The sequence below is a fragment of the Anolis carolinensis genome, chromosome 3, assembly GCF_035594765.1.
Source record: "Anolis carolinensis isolate JA03-04 chromosome 3, rAnoCar3.1.pri, whole genome shotgun sequence".
Classification (NCBI taxonomy): domain Eukaryota; kingdom Metazoa; phylum Chordata; class Lepidosauria; order Squamata; family Dactyloidae; genus Anolis; species Anolis carolinensis.
This window is the reverse complement of record NC_085843.1, coordinates 139525509-139552106: the sequence shown is the minus strand read 5'-3', so window position 1 is coordinate 139552106 and position 26598 is coordinate 139525509. Positions and strand designations below refer to the sequence as shown.

At 41.5% G+C, this 26598-nt stretch overlaps 1 protein-coding gene across 2 annotated transcripts in view; it reads left to right on the top strand.

Annotated features, from left to right (window-relative positions):
- slain1 (SLAIN motif family member 1) overlaps positions 1–26598 on the top strand; it is a 50816-nt gene that overhangs the window by 9292 nt on the left and 14926 nt on the right. The window contains exons 2-3 of one of the 2 annotated variants that reach the window (XM_008106870.3): positions 9767–9906; positions 25798–25947. In XM_008106870.3, the coding sequence (XP_008105077.1) occupies positions 9767–9906; positions 25798–25947 (290 nt within the window). The remainder of the gene's footprint in view (positions 1–9766; positions 9907–25797; positions 25948–26598) is intronic. The other variant, XM_003218674.4, reaches the window with a different exon arrangement.

Genomic DNA, 26598 nt, shown 5'->3' with positions numbered 1-26598 from the left:
AAAGTCATGATTTTGATATTCAAAGGTACATCTTTACACTTGAGAATCCTGTCTACTTCCTTGATAGCTGCCCTTCCAAATCTTAGTAATCTTCACATAAGTTGTGGGGAATTTTCCTTCTGTCCTTATCTATCCCTCAGGGCTAATCCTGATGAAGTATAAGGTGTATTCAGGTAGCTTCCTCTTTAGTGGTTCTTTGTGACCTCTTGCATTTATCAAAACAAAAACAAAAAACCCAAACAAAACCCTAGTCTTTTTGAAGCTAAAAAAGCTTCTTATTATTTGACATAGAGAGAAAGTATTGTATTCTGATTCTTGTTGAAGACACACCTGGAGCAGCCTAAGAGACAGGGCTTATACCAATTGGGGACACATTTATTTATTTTTCATAGGTCTTCTGACCATGTCCACAGGGTAGAATATTTTTCCATTTTTCCAAAATGGAAATTATTCTGGCTATATTTTTCTATGGAGAAATTATCCTAAAACATATTTACATTTACAGTCCATAATTTTCAGGGCACTTGTATGCAAGCAAGCATATTAAGTTCTATAACTAGACCCTTTCACTCAAAGGAACAGACTAACAAATGAACAGACTTCTAAACTTGTTTCTGTTTCACAAAATCTCTTACTTCTTAGGGCCCTTCCACACAGCCGTATAACCTAAGAATATCAAGGCAGAAAATCCACAATGTCTGCTTTTTTTTTTTTTGAGTTATTGTAACTGAACATAGTTTGTTCAGTTGTTTTTTTTCTTCACCTCAATATCTGTTCTTGGAAATGGATGACAGAGTCAATACTGCTCATTCATAGGACAATCCTATGCATGCCTATTACTAAGTCACTCCTGTTGTGTTCAGTGGGGCTTATTTTCAGAAAGAAAAGTAGGATTAAAGTCTTAACCATGTACAAATGGTAATTAGCAAATAATGCATTTCTAAGTGTAAAATCTCAGACAGGCATCCATAATTTGTACTGGAGTGGAAGGGAGGTGGGGTAAAAACATTTTCTCTTTGAAAAGGCAAAGATATTGATTGCCCTTGAAATACAGTGGTTTTTAACAGTTTTCATTGGGAGATATATAAGTTGTATGATTGGAGGGTGTGTTTGTTTGTTTATTTGCCTCCATGAAATAAAAAAATCTTGCTTCTAAGATTTAATAGTATACTGTAGTCATATATACTTAGAACAATATCACCATTTTAAAAAGAAAATTTTAAATCTAGCTTTTTATATATATTTTCAAAGTACATGTAAGTGTTCATAGGTACCGTATATACTCAAGTATAAGCTAACCTTAACATAAGCCGAGGCACCTAATTTTACCACAAAAAACTGGGAAAATGTATCGACTTGTGTGATGACCCATGGGCCTTGTAGTCCTGCTCAGGACATTGTAATTCCTGATGAAGATGAAAACTTGGGTTTTTTACCTTCCCAGTCTGAACTGGATTCCTCTCAGCCAGATCTTTCCCAGGCAGATCTGGGAACCTTGCACCTGCAAGAAAGTTGTCTCCCAGAAGTATGTCAAACAAGCCCAGAGCCTACTTCTCCCGTATTCTTGCGCCGGGAGTTTTGTAAACAACAGAGAAGTTTGGATTCAGCTTCGCGCAGGAGTGCAAGGATTGCAGCTAAGAATGTGGCCAATTAAGACTGCTTCTCGTGAGAATCTTTGGGGAGTCTCACATCTGGTCTCAGAGTTAGCTTTCGGTTCTGATTCCCAGAGAACGGCTTCGGCGGGAAAGCTAGACTCTATTTAGGTGTTTTACCCGCGTAGTAACTTCGCGGAGTCAATTCGTCAGCCTACGGAGCGGGTCGTGTCTGGACAGCGCGCTCCGATTCAAGCCTCGCTCTCGCTCAAGCCTTGCCTTGCTATCCAGCCTTCGCCTTGCTTCCCAGCCTTTGTTTACCTACGGACTTTGCCTTGTTTCCCAGGACCAATCCTTGCCTTGTACCACGGATTTTACCAAGTTATTCCACGGACCTTGTTCTTGTTCCTAGTTACCTTGTTCCACGTTCAAGCCTTGTTTCAAGTATCAAGTTATTTCCTAGCCTCGCTCAAGTTTCATGGACTAAAGGACCTTGTCATCTCCCCTCACTTTGCTTGGCAAAGTGAGTGTTTCGGTTATTGGATTACAACTTTGGACCTTAATATTTCTTATTGGACATTGCTTTCTTGGACTAATTCTGACCTTTCCTGAAAGGTCTAATTCTGGACTATTTTCTACACTTGTTTTTATTAACTTTATATATTCCTTCAATAAAGATATTAGATAGATTCTGGCCTCTGTGTATGGTTATTGGTGCTCTGCAGCCTGGGTCTTGACAGTTTGACTCCGCCACCCTAAGCACCAATTAACCTCGGCCAGAATGTCTACCGGAGTCGTACCTGGGCCGAGCGGCCAGCCGATTACCTACACCATCGACAAGGAGGAGGTGGACCGAATCCGTGATAAGCTCAATGCACAGGATGGAGAAATAAGGGGTTTGAAGGAACGCGGAATTCGTCTTCCGGCCATGGCGTTGCCAACCAAGTTTACTGGAGAAGCTTCTAAGGTTCATGTCTTCCGTCGCCAATGTCAAGCTTATCTAGAGGCCCGTGCTGCCGAGTTTCCCCAAGAAGACATCAAAGTGGCATGGGTTTACAGTCTTCTAGACGGGCCAGCGGCCAGCTGGGCGACGGCACTGTACGACCAAGCCTCTCCACACCTAAGATCAGCGCAACGCTTCTTGGACCACCTCAAGGAGACTTGGGGAATCGAGGACAATTTGGAGGCAGCCGGTCACAAACTCCGTCGCCTTTTCCAAGGAGACAGACCTATGTCTCAGTATATAGCCGAGTTCCGAGTGCTGGCCCACAACACCGGCTGGAACGATGTAGCCCTCAGGGGACAATTCCGGGAGGGTCTCAACATTGAAATGCTGGAAGAAATCTCCAAGGTGGATCCTCCCCAGACCCTCGAGGCACTCATTGATCAATGTTTACGGGCTGAAGTCATGATTGCCAACAGGAAACAGTGGGTTCGAGGCCAGGGCGGTAGAGCCGGGGCAAAAACCCCCGCTCCCGCCAGCGTTCAGCCACGTCCGGTCTGGAGACCCCCACCGCCAACCCCATACCCCAGAGGGAGCGAGGAGGTGCCGATGCAGTTGGGCAATGTGCGTCCCAGACTAGATGCCGCCGAGAAGGCCCGTCGTCAACGCTTAAACCTCTGCTGGTACTGCGGGAACGGGGGCCACTTCGCCAGAGAGTGCCCAGCCAAAGGGAAGCCTGCCGCCCGTCTTGCGGCGGCGTCCTCCACGGAGACGAAGACGTCTGAGCCGACTGGCACACAGCCGGCGGGGGAAGCCAACGACCGGGTGTAGAGAGGCTCGCCAACCCGGTCAAAAAATCCATCCAAGAGCCGCCAACCGGGGTCCTGTTCCTTCTCGTGGTCACATTATGGTCAGCAAAAAGGGGACCCGTCATGATCCACGCCATGATAGACTCTGGAGCTACCAACAATTTCATCGATAGAGAGTATGCCGACTCTCTGGGATTACAATATCATGATTTCAAGAATGCCCGTGTGGTGCAAGCCATAGACGGCCGCCCCCTCAAGACGGGCCCCGTAAGTCAGTGGTCGGAACCCACCAGGATGTGGATAAGGGAACATATGGAAGAGATTTCCTTCTTTGTTACCGAGGTTCCTCATTTCCCTGTGATTTTGGGAATTCCATGGCTGACTCTCCACGACCCTAACATCTCCTGGTCCAACAGAGAACTGCAGTTTGCTTCACCGTACTGCCAAAACCATTGCCTCGTAGCCAAGGTATGCCACGCCACGGACACCGAGCCCATCATCACCTTGCCAAAGAAGTACTCCGAGTATTGGGATGTATTCAATGAGAAAGAAGCCGAAAAATTACCCCCACATAGACCTTATGACTGTGCCATTGACTTGGTGGAGGGGGCCCCGATCCCGCGAGGGCATCTCTACTCCCTGACTGAACCAGAGCAAGAAGCTCTCAGGGAATTCCTAGAGACAAACCTTCGCAAGGGATTCATCAGACCCTCTCAATCCCCAGCCGCCTCCCCAGTGATGTTTGTGAAGAAGAAGTCAGGGGAACTACGCTTGGTGGTGGACTACAGAGCATTGAACAATATCACCAAGCGGAACAGCTATCCCCTGCCCTTAATCTCGGATCTATTGGATCGGCTTCGAGGAGCCAAGGTTTACACCAAGCTGGATCTTCGGGGGGCTTACAACTTAGTTCGCATCAGGGAAGGGGACGAGTGGAAGACCGCCTTCCAGACCAAATTCGGATTATTCGAGTCCCGAGTTATGAATTTCGGTTTATGCGGAGCCCCCGCAACGTTCCAGCATTTTGTCAACGACATTTTTCAGGACTATCTAGACAGGTTCTTGATAATCTACCTGGACGATTTTTTGGTGTTTTCTAGATCACAATCAGAACATGAGAACCACGTCAAAATGGTGTTACAACGATTGCGGGATCATGGACTTTATGCCAAGCTGGAAAAATGCGCCTTTGATCTACAAGAGGTAGATTTCCTTGGTTACCGCATCTCGCCTCTAGGGCTTTCCATGGATCCAGCCAAGGTTTCAGCAGTATTGGAATGGCGGGCGCCAACTAACAAGAAAGAGGTGCAGCGTTTCTTGGGGTTCGCGAACTATTACCGCAAGTTCATTCCAGATTTTGCCCGCTGGTCCGACCCCATCACTAGCTGCATCCGTGGAAAGCAGCCTTTCCGCTGGACTGATCAAGCAGAGAAAGGGTTCCAGCAACTAAAGAAACTATTCACCTCCCAGCCAATTCTACAGCACCCAAATCCTGGAACCCCTTTTGTGGTGCAGGCGGACGCCTCTGATGTGGCAATTGGGGCTGTACTCTTACAACCGGTGGGAGATCACCTCCATCCCTGTGCCTTTTATTCTCGTCAACTAACCACACCAGAGAGGAATTACACCATTTGGGAAAAAGAACTACTGGCCATAAAGGCAGCCTTTGAAACTTGGAGACATTGGCTAGAAGGGGCCAAATTTCCCATTGAAGTCCACACTGATCATCGTAATCTAGAACATCTAAGAACTGCCCGCAAACTAAATCAGAGGCAGCAACGTTGGGCTTTATTCTTTGAACGTTTCAACTTCCAGATCCATTATGTGACCCCAGCCCAAACCAAGCAAGCAGACGCCCTGTCACGTAAACCGGAATACGCTGCAGGACGCAAGGAGACCTTTGAATCCCAACTGCTACAACCCGAGAACTTTGCCACGCTCACGGTGGGGAACACCAAATCCATTCCCATTGGTTCAACTTCCCCTACTCCAGGACCCATCTGTGCTCAAGAAATCAGGGCTAGTCAGCAAGCAGATGCCTGGGCGCAGGACCAACTTCGCCAAGGTCTGCACTTTCCCTTTTCGCTTAAAGATGGGCTGCTCTGCTATAGAAATCATGTTTATATCCCACCCGGACCGGGCAGGGAAAAAGCGCTTCGTCTGTGTCATGACTGCAAACCAGCAGGACACTTCGGACTATTTAAAACTATGCATTTGATCCTAAGGGATTTTTGGTGGCCCAAGATCCGCAAGGATGTGGAAAAATATGTCAACACCTGCCCAGTATGCCAGCGCTCCAAGATACGAAGGGAGAAGCCCTCAGGGCTTTTACACCCCCTTCCTACCCCATCTCGCCCATGGGAAATAATTTCCGCGGATTTCATCACTGACCTACCACCTTCCTGTGGATTCACCACGATTTTGGTGGTGGTGGACCTTTTCACCAAGTTAGCCCATTTCATTCCCTGTGAAGGCCTCCCCACGGCCAAAGAAACTGCGGATCTATTTCTTCAACATGTTTTCAGACTACATGGATTGCCCAAGAGTTTAGTCACAGACCGTGGATCTCAATTCACCTCTCGTTTTTGGAAGGCACTACAAAAACTATTGGGCATAGACTCTCGCTTATCTTCAGCTCATCATCCCCAAACAGATGGGCAAACGGAGCGCACCAATGCCACTTTGGAGCAGTATCTTCGCTGTTATGTAAACTACCAACAGGACAATTGGGCTTCTCTGTTACCACTGTCTGAGTTTGCCTACAACAATGGAGTTCAAGCTTCTACAAAAGAAACGCCGTTCTTTGCAAACTACGGCTTCCATCCACGTTTCTTTCCCCCTGTCATTGAAACTTCAGAAGTTCCCGCAGCAGAGGATTGGCTGCAGGAACTCACAGCGGTGCAACAACTTTTGCTCCAGCAACTGGACCAAGCCAAGGAGGACTATAAACGCCACGCTGACAAACATCGCCAGCCGGGCCCCGAAATCAAGGTAGGAGATCGGGTTTTTCTGTCCACTCGCTTCCTGCCCTCCCACCGCCCCTGCCGGAAGTTAGATGCCCGTTTCATTGGCCCCTATCCAGTGGTGGCGCAACTTAACCCCGTGACTTTCAAACTCCAACTTCCGCGTTCAATGCGCATTCACCCAGTGTTTCACCGTTCCCTGCTCCTTCCGGCGGATGGTGTGCGACCTGATACAGACCAACCGGCCCCCCCTCCTGTTTTGATGAATGGGGAGGAGGAGTTCGAGGTTGAGGACATTTTGGATTCTCGCTTTCACCGCCGCCGCCTACAATATCTCATTGACTGGGTGGGTTTTGGCCCTGAGGAACGCTCCTGGGAAGACGCCTCCACAGTCCATGCTCCTGATCTAACCCGTCGCTTTCATCAGACCTATCCCACCAAACCACGACCTCGCGCCTCGGGGAGAGGGCCCCAGTTTGGGAGGGGCCTTGAGGAGGGGGATAGTGTGATGACCCATGGGCCTTGTAGTCCTGCTCAGGACATTGTAATTCCTGATGAAGATGAAAACTTGGGTTTTTTACCTTCCCAGTCTGAACTGGATTCCTCTCAGCCAGATCTTTCCCAGGCAGATCTGGGAACCTTGCACCTGCAAGAAAGTTGTCTCCCAGAAGTATGTCAAACAAGCCCAGAGCCTACTTCTCCCGTATTCTTGCGCCGGGAGTTTTGTAAACAACAGAGAAGTTTGGATTCAGCTTCGCGCAGGAGTGCAAGGATTGCAGCTAAGAATGTGGCCAATTAAGACTGCTTCTCGTGAGAATCTTTGGGGAGTCTCACATCTGGTCTCAGAGTTAGCTTTCGGTTCTGATTCCCAGAGAACGGCTTCGGCGGGAAAGCTAGACTCTATTTAGGTGTTTTACCCGCGTAGTAACTTCGCGGAGTCAATTCGTCAGCCTACGGAGCGGGTCGTGTCTGGACAGCGCGCTCCGATTCAAGCCTCGCTCTCGCTCAAGCCTTGCCTTGCTATCCAGCCTTCGCCTTGCTTCCCAGCCTTTGTTTACCTACGGACTTTGCCTTGTTTCCCAGGACCAATCCTTGCCTTGTACCACGGATTTTACCAAGTTATTCCACGGACCTTGTTCTTGTTCCTAGTTACCTTGTTCCACGTTCAAGCCTTGTTTCAAGTATCAAGTTATTTCCTAGCCTCGCTCAAGTTTCATGGACTAAAGGACCTTGTCATCTCCCCTCACTTTGCTTGGCAAAGTGAGTGTTTCGGTTATTGGATTACAACTTTGGACCTTAATATTTCTTATTGGACATTGCTTTCTTGGACTAATTCTGACCTTTCCTGAAAGGTCTAATTCTGGACTATTTTCTACACTTGTTTTTATTAACTTTATATATTCCTTCAATAAAGATATTAGATAGATTCTGGCCTCTGTGTATGGTTATTGGTGCTCTGCAGCCTGGGTCTTGACAACTTGAGTATAAGATGAGGGTGGGAAATGCAGCAGCTACTGGTAAATTTCAAAAAATATATATCAATAAAATTACATGAATTAAGGTATTAGTGGGTTAAATGTTTTCAAATATTTACATAAAACTGTAATTTAAGATGATAATAATAATACAGTAGAGTCTCACTTATCCAACATAAACAGGCCGGCAGAATGTTGGATAAGCGAATATGTTGGATAATAAGGAGAGATTAAGGAAAAGCCTATTAAACATCAAATTAGGTTATGATATTACAAATTAAGCACCAAAACATCATGTTATACAACAAATTTGACAGAAAAAGTAGTTCAATACGCAGTAATGCTATGTAGTAATTACTGTATTTACGAATTTAGCACCAAAATATCATGATATATTGAAAACATTGACTACAAAAATGCGTTGGATAATCCAGAACGTTGGATAAGTGAGTGTTGGATAAGTGAGACTCTACTGATAATAATAATAATAATAATAATAATAATAATAATAATAATAATAATAATAAGACTTTAAGACTATTAAGACTGTCCAACTCTGATTACCTCTATAACCTGTATTACCAAATTTAAGCCACCTAGGACCCTCATTCCAGTATAAGCCAAGAGGGGCTTTTTCAGCCCTAAAAAAGCCTGAAAGACTCAGCTTATGCTCGAGTATTTACAGCATGTGTATAACATGTATGGATAGCTTTAAAAACATGTGTAGACACACATCAACCTGGTATTGCACAAACACACACACTATAATATAATACTATAGGTCATCCCTCGTGTCCAAATACAATTATCTTCCAAGGGTAGATAGTTTTGGTGGTGGACAGGGCTGTAGCCAGAGGGGGGCGGGGTTAAAAGTTCAACCCTCCCTCAATGGGTCAGGTTAAAAAAACATAGTTTACTTATAAATTGGTTAACCAGTTAAAACCCATGAGTAAACCAGGTTTGAGGGGGGTTTAACCCTTAAACCCCCCCCCCCCCACACACACACACACACACCGCCTCTGGCTATGGCCCTGGTGGTGACTGTAGAGGCCTATTCTGGATCTGCATGATAATTCACAATGAGGACATAGATTTCCAGATGGAAGGTGATCTTGACAAGGCAAGTTTCTCCCTTCTGTATTGTTCATTCATCTTCAAAATCCATAGCATTGTACGTAAAAGCTGACCTCCAGTTATAACACTCGAGGGCCAGGACTTCCCAGTTCTCGGTTTTTAAAACACACCCACAGCGTGCCCCCCACTTGGTGGGAAATTATTGCAGATACCCCTGGTGTGGCTATGGATTTTCCTAAGATTATGGCCATGAGGGCTGTTACTTTACTGCAACTCAATTGGTCATAAATTGAGCCAGGACTGTGTGCATGTGACACATACATTTGGAATGAATGTAATTGTTTAATTGTTTCTTGACCACAAACCAGAATCTAAACCCTAATGTATTCTGAATTGCATCCAAGGCATTAAAGCTTTCATTCCTCACTTAACACAAACTTAACACAGAAATGAAGAACAATTATTTGATGCAGGAGGTTCTCAAGCAACAGCATAGTCTTAGTGTCACTTAATCATAGGTCTGTAAAGATAAATTCAGAACTAAAAGCTTTCCAACACATTGCACATATAGGACATTTATCCTCTACAGCAGAGTTTGATATCATGGAAATCTCTTGGTATCATGTTTCTACCTTTTGCAAAAGCCCTTGGGAACAAGTATGCACTTCAGTGCTGACCACCCCAACAGAGTTTGGAAAAGATATTATTATTTCCTGAGTCCCCAAATTGTTCTTGTAGACTACTGATTCCACCTCTACTTATAGAGTAGTAACACAAAACTATTTATTAGAGTTTGATATATGTATTTGTCTCACTGTTACATTGTTTTAGGATCTGCACAGTAAAAAAAAAACAGGTATTGCTTTATCAAATTGGCGATTAATATACTGTGCTCTTTGGTTCTGTATAGGTTGTATGTTGCGCCAGCAAAGAGCATCCTTTCCCAAGAAAAAGCACTGAGCCCTCTACAGTGGTGTCGGCATGTTCTGGATAATCCAAGCCCTGAGATGGAGGCGGCAAAGCGGTCTTTGTGCTTCAGGCTGGAACAAGGTAATTCCCAGTTGTCATTCACTGATTTTCATCACATTTCTCAACTAATATTTTTCCTTCCTGGTTGTAGGCCAGGCCAGTCAGTTGGAAATGTACTATGAGAGGATCTTCTCAGTAGCAAGATGTTCTCAACTGAATTGCCCTCCGTGCACAGAACAAAGTGTAAGGAATAGTGTGAGGATGAATGAAACCCATTACTGTGTGTTTGTGTAAAAAATTACTCTTTTCCATTTCATCCTCATGTGTGAGCAATTGCATGAGGATCACAGGCTAATTTTCCCCCTTTCAATTTACTCCATCTTGGGCTTCCATCTAACATTATTCCAAAATACTTCTCTTTTCATTTGAGTTTTTCTCAGAAAGGTATGACCAGATTGCTTATTGCCATTTAGGATTCAGAAAATAGAGCCATGAAGAGTACTGGGTGTTTTTTCACAAAATACAAAAATCATGTTGAATTATTAGTATTGTGGGAAACAGTGTGGTTGTGGGAAGCTTCAGTGGTCATAAAAGTGGGATCCAAGGGTCTCACACTTTGCCCACCTCTGATCTGCAGAAATGCTCTGGAGCCTCTTGCTTTGAGAAACAACAGCTGAATCTCAACGTGCAAGGTGTTTTCTTCTTCTTTAGCATGTTTTGGATAGTTATATGTATTTCTCAAAGTTCCAGTTTGTGGAAAAATAATCAGACTAATGGTGGAAGTAGATTGAACAAAATCAGACAGAAACTGGATTCAGAATACTTTTCTGTATTGACATAGCCACATGATTTTTCAGCTAACGGTGAGCTCCTTATTCATTTCTATCCAATGGCTTCCACCCACTGGTTTTGCTCAGGGTTTTTAAGAATTCAAGAATTGTGAAAGCTTTTTCTGAGAATGGGGTGAGGAACCTTCATCCCTACATATATTTTGTAGTGTGCATTCCACAATCCTTTAGAGTTGATATCCAACCTGTCTGGAGGTTCAAAGATTCCTACCCCTACTCTCAAGGGTAAGATGAAAATAACTCAGAGATAGAACCATAGAATCATAAAACTGGAAGAGAGCACATAGGCCATGCAATCCAACCCCCTGCCATGCAGGAAAATCAGATGACTGACAGATGGCAACCCAGCCCTTGGAGTCTCTCGTGGAGTTGACAGTATTTATAATGCAATTAACCTGCTAGTTAAACCTCTAAATACAGAATTTCATCTATGCAGTGATACAACAGCATCAGATACTGGTTGAAGGTATTGCTCATATAATCATTACTGTATACAGCGTTGCTCTGAAATTGCTGAATGAAACATACCGTAATTTAGTCAAAGCAGGCTTTGAATGCATGCAATTTTGTATGGGTTCTGTATTTGCCAAGGAACTGCCCTTTGCTCTGCGGCATGGTCAGGACACTGAAAAGGTATGAAGTCATTGGTGATGCCTGTTGATGATTTGACTGGGGTATTCTCCATCCACAGTACAGTCTGGGCCACATCCCAGGATCCTATGGGCTGTGTTGGAGGTGGGGCTCCAAATGGACCAGAAACAGACCCTCTCTGCCCTGTTCTCCTCCTTGGTTATGTGTCAGAATCCCTAACCAATAGAGGAACAGGCCTTGTGCAATTTCAGAAAAGCCAGAACTTGGGCAAGTTCATTTATAGTTGAATTGCTTCTTAATCAGTTCAGAATTATTAAATTATCTTGGGGGTTGCATCAATGATGCAGCAAGGCTAACCAAAGATTCATATGAATAAAACAAGTATTTGTGAACTAACTCTTGTCAAGGTTCACAACAGAGAGATTCTTTATACTGAGCTGAAGAATATTTTACTTTAAAATCTCCTTTGATGTCTGGGGGTTGCTCATTATTATTTGTTTTGTGTTTTTCAGCATACCTGAGGGAATTGTAGCTAAATCTATCGCATGGTCCTGTTCTCTCTCTCTCTCTCTCTCTCTCTCTCTCTCTCTCTCTCTCTCTCTGGTTCCCTTTTTTATTATAAAAATGGCACTTTCATTTTTATGGCTTGGATCTGACTTTCACCCCAGGATGCTGGGTTTTCAGAAGCAATTATTGAAGTTGAACGCATGTTAACCTCATTATAAGAAGTTGGCACCTAGAAGGGGGGAATAACTCTCTTCAGATTTTTGTGTTACTTCCAACATTCTGACACAACAGTGTTGTTGCTAAATAATTGGCATTTTATTTGTCACCACAGTAACCTCTTAATTGGGCCATCCAGTGTTCAATAGAATTCTTGAAGCTGCCATGAGTTGTCAGGCTGTGATTCAGTCTAGTCCTGTATTGCTCACTGTGGCAAAGAACTGTTTTGCAAGGTATTTTCTACCTTGCTACTTAACAGCTTTTTAACTGGAGCCTTCTTCTCATAGCTTGGACTACAACTCCCAGAAATCCCAAATACAATGGCTGGAAGATTATAGAAGCTGTGGTTAAAAAGAAAATTTCCTAAGCTTCCTATTTAACATGAGGAGGTTGGGGACATTAAGGGGTTGGTATCACATGGTTCTCAATTTTAGACTAAATGTTGAAGTGTAGGCATTCATCACAACCATCCTCATAGAAATCCTAGCAGGGAGAATCAAACAATGTAGGTAACTGTGTCAGCCCACCGAGTGGCAATACATAACAAAATACCCAATATATCTAGATTAACTCCATATGATAGGAGAGTGGGTAGGCAAGAGACACTCTAATGGTGAGCATGTTGGACTTTGGCTGGAGAAATCTGGGATTTTCTGCTGTTTTTGATTATTTATTGAATTTATACCCTGCCATTCTTCTGGGATGGGATTCAAGGCAGATTACAGTAATATAAAACAAATTTAATCCACTCCAGTTTGCCTATTTTTAGTTATGATTACACTGCCTATTGAGATCTGAATGACTGTGAGTACCATAATTTGAGTCTCCATTTTGTTATGGAAATCCACTGGATGACTTTGGGGAAGTCATACTAAGTCAGAAACAAGTAGAAGGCACATGACAACAGTTATTTAAAATTGGATAAAAACTGTTAAATGCATTTATACATAATTACAGTCAGCCCTCCATATTCTCTAGAGTTGGAGGTATATAACCTCCATGAAAGTGAACAACCACAAATTAAAAAATTGCTGTTTTTTTTATCTAAGATAATACCTCCCTAAGCATTTCTCAGTCTTTCAGCATATTTTGATGGCCAATTTCCTGTGGTGGCTGCCGATAAAATCACATTGGAGGACCTAGATATTCCTAGAGGTGTTTTCTCTAAAAATATTTAGGTCTTCCAGCATGACTGAAGGAAGTGGACCATAGAGTCATGTTGGATGATCTAGAAATTCAAAGAGAGAACATTTTGTCTCAAATCCATGCATAATCCAATCCACATTTGCAAAAACTGCAAACATAGAGGGACTGTAGTTAATAAAAATAGAAATATTGCACACTATTACAAAAGGGAAAGAAAGGCAATATGTACCTGAGCATCATAAAACTAATGGCTGAAGACTTTCCAACAGTTTATTTTTTCAGCACCAAGGACAAACTCAACAGTCCAGATCATTTCCATGAAGAGCATGTCTTTAGCAAAGGAAATGAATTGGTCATTGAAACCCACACCACTCCAAAATAATGTTGCTGGGAGAATCTACTTTTTTCCTCAATTACTGTTAAGACCTCATTGTGGATGGGGGAGGGGGGTGATAGGAGTGGTAAACGGGACTATGAATCAAAGCGTTCCTGTACTTCATAACCTGTGAGCCCTCACTGTGCTAAGTAGCCCCATATGTGTCTTGAAAACATACATACATACTTAATTTGTATGTATGTTTGTGCAGCATCAAATTGTTGCCTATTGTAAGCTACTCTGAGTCCCCTTCAGAGTTAGAAAGGTGGGGTATCTATATAATAAATAAGTAAATAAATAAATTGGAAAGAGCTTATGTGGCAACAGCGTATGCTTTGAATATATGCCCAGACTTTTCTGCATCTGTCAGACGGTACCCAATAGCTTGTCTTGTCACCGGGCAGCCAGTATTTCCTCCTTTGACCCTCAGCAAATCAGTAACATTTCTATTCGACTTCATCATGAAATGTTGAAAAAATCATGAAGAGCTCTAAGGGATGAATTTAGATGGTGATGCTTTCCATGGGGTCTTGAACTAGGAAAGACTAAATGCTATATGTGGGGGAGGGAAAACGTGTGTGTGTTTCCAGAAAGGCAAGAGGTTTCAATAGTCAGAACCTTTGGGAATAAGAGTCATGGAGCTAAAAAAACAAGGCAGAAACAGAAGACCATCAAAATGAAGAACATTGTAAGCATGGACATACAGCCCATGTGAAAGGGTCCAGCATTATCCATTCCAGCAGTTGTTTGCAACAAACAAGACTCCGATAGCTGCTTGTAATTTTCCCAGTAACTTCTTTCTTTCAATCACACTTGACAACTCAAATCCAACAGAACTTTTCCATCTTCTCCCCCTCTCCCTCTTATCTTCCTCCCTTCACTCCCCCCTCCCTCCATCCAATTACTCCACATCTGTCCTTGCATTGATTCAGCGTCCTTGGATCTTGCTGATGTTTTAAAGCAGGGGTCCCCAAACTAAGGCCCAGGGGCCACATGCGGCCCATCAAAGCCATTTATCCGGCCCCTGCGGCGGTAGCTCCCTCCTCCTCCGCTGAGGAACGTGCATGTGGCACGGGGTAGGAGAGAAAGGCACGTACCTTTCCCATCTACTCCCTCACCTGGTGCGTGCTTTCCAAAGCTTTGCTTGTTTATAATGGTATTTTAATTATTATTTAATTAATAATTAATTATTAAGGGGTGCACTGCTTTGCTAGTGATTTTGGTGCACAAAGGTAGAAGGAGGTTGGACTAAATGGCCCAAGTGGTCTCTCCCAACCCTCTTTATTATTTGTATTATGATTAAGATTAACATTGAAGCTGTATTTATTCCTGTTTTGTTTTTTTACTTCAAAATAAGATATGTGCAGTGTGCACTGCATAGGAATTTGTTCATAGTTTTTTTGAAAACTATATCCCGGCCCTCCAACGGTCTGAGGGATTGTGAACTGGCCCCCTGTTTAAAAAGTTTGGGGACCCCTGTTTTAAAGGAACAGCTTCTTTCTAACTCCAGGGTAGGATCCTACACTGTCTCCCCTTTACAGCCCAGAAAACACACAACAACAATGTACTGACAGTTAAATACAGTGGTGACCCAAGGTCTTTTAGACAATTCAAGAAGGACATTGGCCAGCTGGAATGTGTCCAGATAAAGATGACCAAAATGGTGAAAGATCTCGAGGCCAAGCCCTGTAAGGTGCAGCTTAGATAGTTGGGTATGTTTAGACTGGAGAAGAGTAAGAGGGAACATGATAGCCAGTCATATTCAAATATTTGAAAGCGTGCCATATTGAGGAGGGGGCAAGCTTGTTTTCTGCTGCTCTAGAGACTAGGTCATGGAGCAATGGATTCAAACAACAGGAAAAGATATTCCACATGAACAATCAAAAGAATGGTTAACTGCTGTTCAACAGTGAAATATGTTGCCTTGGAATGTGGTGGTCTCCTTCTTTAGAGATTTGTAGTAAAGGCTAGATGGCTATCTGTTAGAAGTACTTTGGTTGTGTACTCCTGTGTGGATGAAAAACATGGTCAAAACCTAAACTTTCAATGTTATCTAGCTTAAATAAAAAGATGGTCTTCTTAATAAACATTACTTAGTTTTTTATGGCCCCTGGATGCCTCTTTGATTCCAGCCTGCTGTGGGTTAAGAAGTGTCAAGTCATCTTAGTTCTCCTAGCAATCTGGCCATATGTTATCTTATTCTGAAAGCAACACAAAGGGTAGACAGACTGCGTAGGCCAGTGCTAGTCACACAAAGCAGCCAACACTGCTCTCCACTGAATTGCCAGACCCAGTGCTTGCTTTTTATGGTTCCCTCCTTAGAGTTAGGTATTGGGAATGTGATGCCCTGGGTCAGAACCCAGAGTCAGGCATAAGTAACACTGGAATGCAAACCTTTCCAGAGGATGAGAGATAGATACTCTTCATAATTCACTCATTCTGGCACTTTAGTGCTTCAGGTGGTTGCTTGACTCTGCTTAGTTTGAAAGCTGGTCTTGGAAACAAGAAACTTTGGTAGGGAAGGATGGGTTGGTCAGAGTTGGGAAAGGCAGCTCAAGGAGAATGGCATGCAAAGCAAGCTCTCTTACATAAGGTCTAGTGTGAGGAAGAATCACAGTGTGTGCTATTTGTGGGGAAAGGATGAAAAGGCAAAGAAGCTTTGGAGGTCACAAAAACAGAATTTCACATATTGATTTGAAATAATTGCCAAGACATTTGGCTGCAGGTCTGTGTTGTATATAGTTCCTATGTCATGTTGTTTTGTGAAAAATGAAGTACAGGGTTATGTAACAGGGTATTTTCAGTCAGACCTGGCAAAGAGCTTGAAACTGAAATTGAAAATGTCAGTGGCGGGGTGGGGGGAGTGGTGGCAAAAAATAATATTCATGGCATATGTGGACGTCTATTTGTGACACCTGTTAGCCACAACTAAAATGTTGGTGCTGATTTTGCCGGATTTACTAATTATCAGTAGTTATCTTGATTTGTCTTTCTCCATTTTCTCTTAATGAGGAACGCTCAAAAGCACAAGGTTGTGTATTGTATATTTCTGCAGTAAGTATATAGTCCTAATTTTTTTTCATGTCAGGAGCCACTTGAGGAACTGCAAGTTGCTTCTGGTGTGAGAGAATTGGCCTTCTGCAATGACGTTGCCCAGGGGATGCCCAGGTGTTTGATGTTTTACCATCTTTGTGGGAGGCTTCTCTCATGTCCCTGCATGGGGAGCTGAAACTGACAGAGGGAGCTCACACGCTCTCCTCGGATTCAAACTGCTGACCTGTTGGCTAGCAGTCCTGCCGGCACAAGAGATTAAACTACTGCACCACTGGGGGCTCCATTATAGTCCTGATAAAAATAGCATATAGCAAATGAAACAAAGGACTTTTACCTGAAATCCTAAAAAGTGAAGGCCTTGAGACAATGGTGGCATCTGGTAATTTCCATCTATGTGGAATAGTGAATCTACCCTGGTTTTTGCCTGATTATTATTTTTTGGCTTTTAAAACAAATGCCTTTATTAATAAATTTGTGTTATTTTTCACTAATAACACAGGGAAAAGAAAGTTTAGCCTGAATTTTAAAGATGCCCTCTGGGTGTTCATAAACCAGGATGGCATGAGGAGATTATATCTGTGAAATTATTCTTATAGGTTGGTCCTGTACTTGGCATAAAGCCTGCCTTCGTGAAGAAAGGTGCTGCCAGTGGCAGACTGCATACAGTATATGTGCAAAGTACAAGATCCAACTCCTGCCATCTCAAATGTTTAAAATAATATTGCTAAGAAATGCCCTTGTCAATTATACTAGTCTAGATAAGAGGCAGATGAGGCTACTTAAAGCCCCATGAGATCCCCAAAGGCCATTTTGGATGCCACCTAAGAAGCAATTTGATGGCAAAATTTGAGCTGAAATTTGGATGGCATCCCACTAAAACTCCATTTAATGTGAGTGTTTGCTTGAGATGGCCTATAGAAATATTCTAGTTTGTTTCAATAGCTAACAGAAGTGTGTAATTCAAATTTGGCAGAAAAAGGACCAACAGAGAAAAACTCACTTAAAGCAAGCAAAGTGTTCACTTTAAGCTGAATTTTGGTGATCCGTGGTAGGTCTTGTTCCTCTAAATCCATCAAAGTTGTCTATTCCTGGGCTGGATAGCTCAGTAGTATAAACATATCTAATATAAGAAAGCTTTATAGATTTTCTGACATTTCATTCAGAGGCAATAAAGGCACAATATAGAAGTAATACAGCAGTAATTAATAATCCCATCTCCATTTCATGCTCTTCAGGTAAAATAAGAATAGACATTTCCAAAGCTCACAAATAACTAGTATCAAATAACCAGTAATCTGTAATCTCTTAATTACAAATAATTGGAAATGCATTTCTTTTACCAATAAGTAGTGTAAATACATTATATTGTTATTAAAGTTTAAAGAAGGATCATTTGAATACTTTTGTGATGTGAGTGTAATGATTAAAGCATAAAACAGGAAATGCAAGGGGAGAAGGAATCTTGTAGCACCTTTAAGACTAGTTAAAATAATTTGAAATTGTTTCTGTAGTTGTGGGGTTGTTATCTCACTTAGAGAAACCAGTGTGGTGGTGTGGTTTGAGCATTGGACTATAACTCTGGAGAAAAGGTTCAAATCCTACCCCCCTTAGCCACAGAAAACAATATGTTCCCTTTAGCATTACCAGAAGTCAGAAATGACTTGAATACACACAACAACAACAACAACAACAACAACAGCTCACTAAATACTGGTGTGAGGCATGGTTCAAGTGCTATCATGTGTTATACCTTGTGCTGTTGCTTTGTTGTCTTGTAGCTTTCAGACTTTGTTACTAAGCAACTCATTTAGTTACTTTTGGAGAAATGAGAAAGTAAATGTTTTGTAGTGCTCATTAATTATATGGGGTGTATGGTTTTTAAAAATATTATATTAGATTATATAAGTAGAGCATGACAGTACGTATTCGCATTACAGAAAAGGGGAAAAAGACAAAGTTTTTTCACATTTTTACTCATACCTGGAATGTATGTGTATGAAGAGGTAACTGTAATAAATTGTGTTTTGGCCTGAATACCCCAAAGGCACCAGATCTCACCTGATCTTGGAAGCCTAACAAACTCTGTGAAATTATTAGGTGGTCATAAGTTAACAGGAGACTTGAAGATGAATGAACACAAAATTGCTTTTTAAAGTATTGTTCCAGGCTTTGGGCATCTTAGTGAGCAATGGGTTCCGTGTTTAGTATTGACATTTCCTTGGATGCCTTTTTTAGACTGAAAGTGGGGGAAGAGAGAGACAGTCCCAGACAAATGGGCCCAAGAGCAATTAGAGATAGTGACATATTTGAAGTGACTGTAAATGTGAGTGAAGCAGTAGAACTGTGGATTTGTGCTGATGGCAAATTTGTCCCATTGCTAGGAAGCTGGCTGATAAATCCATCGCCATGGTTATGAAACTCCTGGCACGTCAAAACAGAAACAATAAACACAGTGAAGACTGGCTCAACTGTTGAACATAGATACAAAAAAAGAATCTGAACTGAAACAACTATTTTGAAAGTTTGTTACCAAATCGGTATTGAGATTAAGTGCATTAGACATCCATGATGACATCCCTTGAGTTATTTAATTGCCATTCTCATTCCCTCATCCCCTGTTAGCTGCCACATATTTATATAGTTGTCCTTTGGATAAGATGCCTCTCAGTGTTCCCCATCTGTAAAATGAGCAAACGCATCACAGTTTACCAGTTATGTTACATGTATGAAAATTCATACGTAGGTTCAATTTTTTTTTTACTTGAGTTATGCAATATGGATTCTTATTCAAAACATGAAAACTCTTCACTGACCTCATGGGGTGTTTGTATGTTTATTACAAACGACTCAGATAGGCAGATGTGAAGAACTGGCAAGTCATTTTTCCTGCACAATCTGGCTGCATTCACAGTGACGCTTCCTGTGCAATTGAATGAATGTCACATCTTTTGTTTTTATTTCCTGCCCATATTGGTGGACAAGGTGCATGAAAATAAGATGCAAATTGTGAAAAACTACTTAATATTTTAAAAACTTAAGGGAAAGGTTCAGGGCTCTTTAGGGATGTCCTTAGGGGTTTTGAAGGAAACTGCACAACAAATAGAATAATTATTTGACACATCTATGAAGCGAATAATACTTGTGGGCAGACTATACCATTGCTGCAGTGTGATTAGAGTTCTCTTTGATAAATTACTTTTTGTAAGAGCTACATCATATAGGACACTGTAGTACAGATTTTCGACTATTTCCATCATGTTTCTGTCTCAGCCAAGCATCTTTATAAGCTCTATTTTCGTTTTTAAGCTTCCATGCTTGAACCGTCCCATCAGTTCACATCAGACATTGATTTAGCAGGAGCTGGCATAGCAAGGCTTTTTGTGTTCTGAACTGCTTTGCTTAGAAGGAATGACTGTGTGTATATTTGCTCCTTTGTCTGCATGAAAATGAATCAGAAGCATAATGTGGAATTGCAGTGAGTGGTTGAGTTGCAATGTCCCAAGGCTTAAAGAATGACAATCTTTATTGTGTATATAGATAGTAGAAAACAGAACATTTTGGCATACAGTAATTGCAATGGATACTAAGCTGTGCGTGGATCTGGCAGTATTTTGGATGGACACAGCTCATTTTGAAAGAGCTGGGTTGAATTGTACCCCACCTCACAATTCACTTTCTGAGCTCTAGATGTGATTGAACTGAAGCTCTCATCTTCTTGCTTTAGCTGGACTACCTAGGGTTAATGGAGTCTCCGTTCCAGACATATTTGAAAGGCCACACATTTCCAAGCCCATGGCGTAACTGTAAATTAAACCTGCTTCCAATCTATGGTTTGACACTAGCACAACAGGATTTGAAACCATGATAAGAAATTCTAAACACTATTTGCATTTTCTGTAGTTTATTGTAGAGATTGGGAAAAATACTGTTTTGCACAAAAGCTCTTAGATTTTCCTAGCTAGGCTGGAGATCCTGGGGACTGTAGTCCAAAAAATAACCTTTCCAAGGACGCAAGTTTCCTATTGCATATAAAATGATTTTTTTCTGTAACCATAAACGGTAAAGTATAACCTCCCAATCACCTCTGGATATATCCATTGCTGGTGCCTTCTAAGTCCATTCTTCTTTGTTTGAACAGTTCCTCAGTTTCCCTGCCACATTGAAAGTGTAAAATCTATAGCAGCCACCTTTATTTCTAAGATGCTATCTGAGGGCAAAAGTAAGGAGAGAAACATTAAGAAGCTAATGAATGAGGCCTAAAGTATGGGACTGCAGTTTGAAGTATTCAGTATCACTGGCAATTATGGCAAAGGCTGCTTTGCACCTACAGTTCAACATCATTAAAAAACACACTTTTTTACCCCTGGACTAAAGGAATTTTCATCCCTTTTAGTCAGGACACAGTTTTATCAAATTTTAGAAAAGGAACTTTTTAGATTTAGAACTCCCAGAACCCTCTAAGCATGCATACTAAGCATGCATTGCTTAGTATGGATTGGCATAGACCAAACCACTTCCTGCATTTATCATTTCAATATATGCAGTCACTTTGAGTATTCTTCTTTCTTTATTGTTGTGTGCTTTCAAGTTATTGCTGACTTACGGTGAAAAGATTTGTTCAGAGGGGGGTTTGCCTTTACCTTCCTCTGAGGCTGAGAGTATGTCACTACCATGGAGGAAAGGCAGGCATGAATGCACACCATCCCGCACACAGCTTTCTAGAGACCCTTCTACACTGTCCTTATATCCCAGGACCTGATCTTAGGCTATCTGCTTTGAACTGGATTATATGAGTCTCTATTGCCATATAATCTGGGATCGGATCCTGGGATATAAGGACTGTGTAGAAGGGGCCTAGGATATCCAACATAGATCAAACCTGCAAAAAAAGCATGTCTAAGCTGTATGCAACATGTATCTGGACAATCAAAGGAATACTTGGTCACACAGTGAGCATAGATTATTTCCTTAATGTCCTCGTAATCTAGTGGATTTGGTGTATATTCATACCTGCTACTTATTTTGCAGCCTGGGCAAATGTTGGGAACTTCCCCTTTCCTCAGACCATCTTTGTCTGGTGGATCAAGAAATTCACCACTCTCAGGGACCTTCCACATAGTCATAGAATATCAAGGCAGAAAATCCCACATCTGCTTTGAACTGGGTTAGTTTAGTCCACACTGCCATATATTCCAGTTCAAAGAAGAAAATGTGGGATTTTATTCAGCTGTGTGGAAGGGTCCTTAGTTGCCTCAGAAAATAAGGACCACATTCTGGATGATCTCTGAAATGGATGCCTTCCTTGAGGATATGTCTCAATGAATAATCTTTCACAGAGACTAAAAGCCATATACAATACAGGAGCAAAGTGGTCTTCAATTACCTTCTAAATAAATGAGAAGAAGGCATTTCACTGTATCACAATTCACAAAGAAGGTCAGGAGCAAAATTACCAACACACCCACACAAATGATCAAAGCAGAGAGATGTGTCCTTTTGGCATGGATATCTATCACATGGCCCTACCGAATTGTTTGTGACAGTGTTGTTGTTGTTGTTGTTTTTGTTGTTACATAAACTGGGGAATTAGCCAGAAAGAGAGATGCTCTTGAACTGAGAGACAATTCCTCACATTGTCCATGTTGCATTTATAAGGAGAGGAGTGTGGACAATGACCCTTTCTCCTATTCAGAATATTCAAGCCAAGCCAACAACCTGAGAGAAGTTTCACACCTCTCTCAAGAGTAGCTGATGGCTCCAAGATATATTCACATCTTTCTTTTCCTTTGCCATAAATTCAGATTTCTTACTCTTGGTTCTAACCATCCCAGCTGCAATAAAAAGATGCTTTGTTTAGGAGGTGTCTTCTTGTCACTGTAGTGGCAAACCAGTGAATGTGGCTCATATATGTGTGGTTCAGTGCATCTGTGGGTGACAGCATGCAGACCATTAATTGGCCTTGGCAAAGGATCATGCTGTTACAAAACTGCCTCTTGTGTCAAGGGAGAATCACAAAGGCCCCTTTAAGGTCATGTTTTTCTTTTTCTATTCACTGATGAATTACAGTGGGAAGTACACAATGTTAGCAATGAGCTTTTATATCACAGGGTTAATGATCTGGCTTTTCTTGAGTTTTCTTCTCAAATGAGAGCTGCTTGCTGCTCCTAAACATATTTTCTGTTGACATGCTTGAATAATTTATTAAGTTATCAAAACTAAGGGACATGATAAAACTCAGTTTGAGCTTAGTAGAGCAGCAAGGCCTCCACAAGTTGTGACCAAGGTGTGGAAACTTTATAGGCTGCAATGTCTATTGAGATAAACAGATATTTTGGTGCCTGAGGCAAAAATGCCACTCCACCATCTTAAACACAGAAACTATACAGCACAACAGGGGATATGTTTCTGAATGTACTGTGGAAACAGAAAACTGAATAATAGTGAATCCTATGAAAATGAGTAACTTCCAACAGATATTACCATGGAGCCATGCTGAAGGATCTACATATTTTCTAGAGAGAGCATATTTTATCAGATGTGGGTAGGTGAAATCATAGGTATTAAATCCGAAAATTACTTTTCTAAGATTTGATTTGTTTTTCTTAGGGATAGCCAATAGTGATCTTGGTAGTATTATTTGGGTCCTTACAACCCACCTGATTTTTAGTGGCGATATAGGCCCTATCTACACTGCCATATAAAATCCAGATTATCTACTTTCAACTGGATTATATGGCAGTATAGATTTATATAATTCAGGGCCCTTTCACACATCACTAAAACCTCTGCTGAAATTGGTTAAAGTAATCTTCTTCGGTGCGGATTCTAGTCACCACCACCTCCCACAACCTTCCTGGGGTAGCTTTCCCTCCCGGGGTGGCTACATGCTATCCCAATTGCATTCAGATAGCATGAAGCCACACTGAAGCCCCCAATTTACCTCCTGAACTTAATTTAAAGGTCCCTGGCAGCCATGAAGCCTCTCCTTACATCCTCCTGTTGCGAGAAAATGATGCTTGAGGAGATGAGAGGGGTAAGGAGGAAAATCCTCCTCCCCCCCCCTCCCCCCCGGTGGTCTCCTCCTCATGTGTCCTTTTCTCAATTTGTTCTCACAGGATTTTAAAAAGTTGCAGTTTTAAAGTAACTATTGTCTCTTTCTTAAAAAAGGACCAGACAATTATGTAAGTTACATTTTTAAAGCAATATAATAACGTTACAAGTTGTTAATGTGTAGTACAAAACACCCACTGCTTCTTGGGCCCCTTCTACACTGCCCTATATCTCAGGATCTGATCCCAGATTATCTGCTTTGAACTGGATTATATGAGTCTCCACTGTCAGATAATCTGGGGTAAGAAGATAATCTGGGATCAGGTCTTGGGGTATAGGGCCAGTCTGGAAGAGGCCTCAGTAACTACAATGGTGTACAAGGCAAATGTCAGCACTTGAGGCTTGTGATCTTCTTACTTTGCTATTTTGTGAGCCACATGCCTACAACTATAAAATAAGTTTAAAATGAGATTTTCCCTCTTTAAATTACAGACTTAATGTACTATTTCTTTTTTCTTACTATTAGGGGAGAAACTATTACTATTACTTGTTTTAGTAGTTGGTTGTCTCTCAGTTCTGCCTGCCACTAATTCAGAACTTTAATCTCTACTCATATTGATTTTCCTCATTTTGTGAAGTGTACACTTTCTGAACTACACTTTCTTTTGATGTAAAGAAAAAGTTTGTCTTTCCCTTAAGGCACATGTTCTGAAAATGTCTTTAGATGCCCCAAAAGTCTTGTTCTGCAATTGTATAGATGTGACTGTAATGTGGATGTCACATGTCTGTCCCTGAGAGAGGAAATATGCCTTTAAAATATTCATGCTTATGTAACCTGGAATTTCATGTTGGTAAAAGGAAGAAATATTTATGTCTGGTGGCTTAAAAGCTTATGAAGGGGATTAAGTTTGTTTTTAGCACTTGGTGGATACGCCTCTACTGTACTATCCTGTAGCTTAACTCTCAACTCAGTTATGTCCTAATTAACCAACCCTCCTAATATTATGTTTTTATTTATTTTTTAAAAAAATCTAGTATTGATCATATTGCAGACTAAAGATGGCTGCTTCATTTCCACTTCCTTCATGTTGCATTGTAAACTGACTTATTGAAAAATAATTGACATACTACAAGGAAAAAGATGAACAGTTGGAGACACATCCAATATCTATTTTTCTTAGCAGCATAGAAATATGATGATAAGCATTGTAATTATACTCTCTAAACAAATTTAAATGTTTATAATTCAACCATTTTGTAGCATGTAGATTAATTGCTTCTAAATTTCTGGCTCTCCTGTGCACTATCATTTCCCAATGACAAATTTTTCAGAACTTTATTTTTTATTAGTTACAAAAGGATCCTTCATTTTCAGACTTAATACAACTAACACCATCAGTATTAGGATGTATGAAAGATGAAAATGTTAAAATACTGGATTCTGGAACTGTCCCACTTCTGAAGGTTTACATCATGTCATTGTTCTTGCTTTATTTTGGTTTCCACGGCCCTCGTTGTTATTGTCTCTTACATTTTCAGCAGCTAACAGCACATTCCTGTCTTTGTTTATTCAGAGGTCAGTCCCATGGAATTCAGTAGAATGTATTCCCAGGGAGGTGTATTCTGGGATCCCATATCGATTGGAGCTTACGTAAACAATGGGCCCCTTTATACTGCACAGTTATAACAATATTATTCCTCTTTTTGCTGCTGTGGTTCTGTCTTATGAAATCATAAGAACTGTAGTCCTTGAAAGGGTGTTTAGAATTCTCAATTAGAGAATTCTAGTGCTCTGACCAAACTACAGAGCCCAGGATGCCATAGAATGTTGCCTCAGTAACTACAATTGACTAATACTGCATTATTCTGAATGTGTCCAGTGTTGTTTGTTGGGTTGCACTGTTGGTTATCATACCTTTATCTCCACCAATAGCTGCTGAAGGATCCCATGCCAATGAATCTACTCTGAGTTTTAGCCAGAACTTTAAACTTTAGTTTGATGTGTTGGGGTATGGTATTCTGCATCTCACCTTCTACAAAGCTCAGACTAAAATCCAGGATGGATTCAATGCTCCACTAACATGGGGGCTGCCACCACACCCCTAGAACACCTCCTTCCTATTAAGCAAGGATTCTGTTGCTAAATGTAATTTCACATCTTTCTTTTTCTGTGTCCATTAACAGCGAGTCGGTGGCGGAGTCTCTTCTCTTCATCTGTCTCCTTGGCTTTCCCCTATAGCCCTGTCGCAAGGCTCACTCCGTATAGCAATGGCTTTAACACTCCTGCCTTCTCTAAAACCTTCAGTAAAGCAATATTAACACCTGAAAGAACAGGTAAACGCTTGCTTTCTTACTAACATAGCACTGTAATGTAAGGCCTAGAGATGGTTCCTCAGGAATTCGAATAGGTGTTGAGCTATTTCACATTTTGGCTTTCAAATGTGTGTTTGAAGGAGAATTGTTGTACATGTGTGACCTCTTCTTGTATAAAGTGGAGAAAGGAATACTTTCCTCTAGAAAGTATTTTTTTACAGTGTAAATTTATGTGAAAACAAGTATATGAGTAATAGGAGCTAACACACACATACACACAGAGTGTCTTAATTTATAGGCACAGTTGTTTGTGTTGAGTGGGCTTATTAACAAAAGACCCTCTCCATAAATGTACAGCAGAGTAACTTATTAACAGCAGCGTGACCCAGAACCAGTAGCCAAAAATGATAAAAAGAACAAAAAACACACAAAATAATATAGTTGCACTATTTACAAGAACAAGATTTCCACAACAGAAATAAAGTTCTTTATACTTCCATCTTTGCTTCCACACTGAGCTTCTTTCTCATGAAGATAAACAGCTTCGATCTCAGAGAGCTTCTTCTCACAACAAACTTACACAGGAGTTTCACACAGTGGCTTTACACACAGCAGCCTTCACACTGGAGCTTCACACACAAGGCATCTCACACAGAGGCCTACCTCACACTG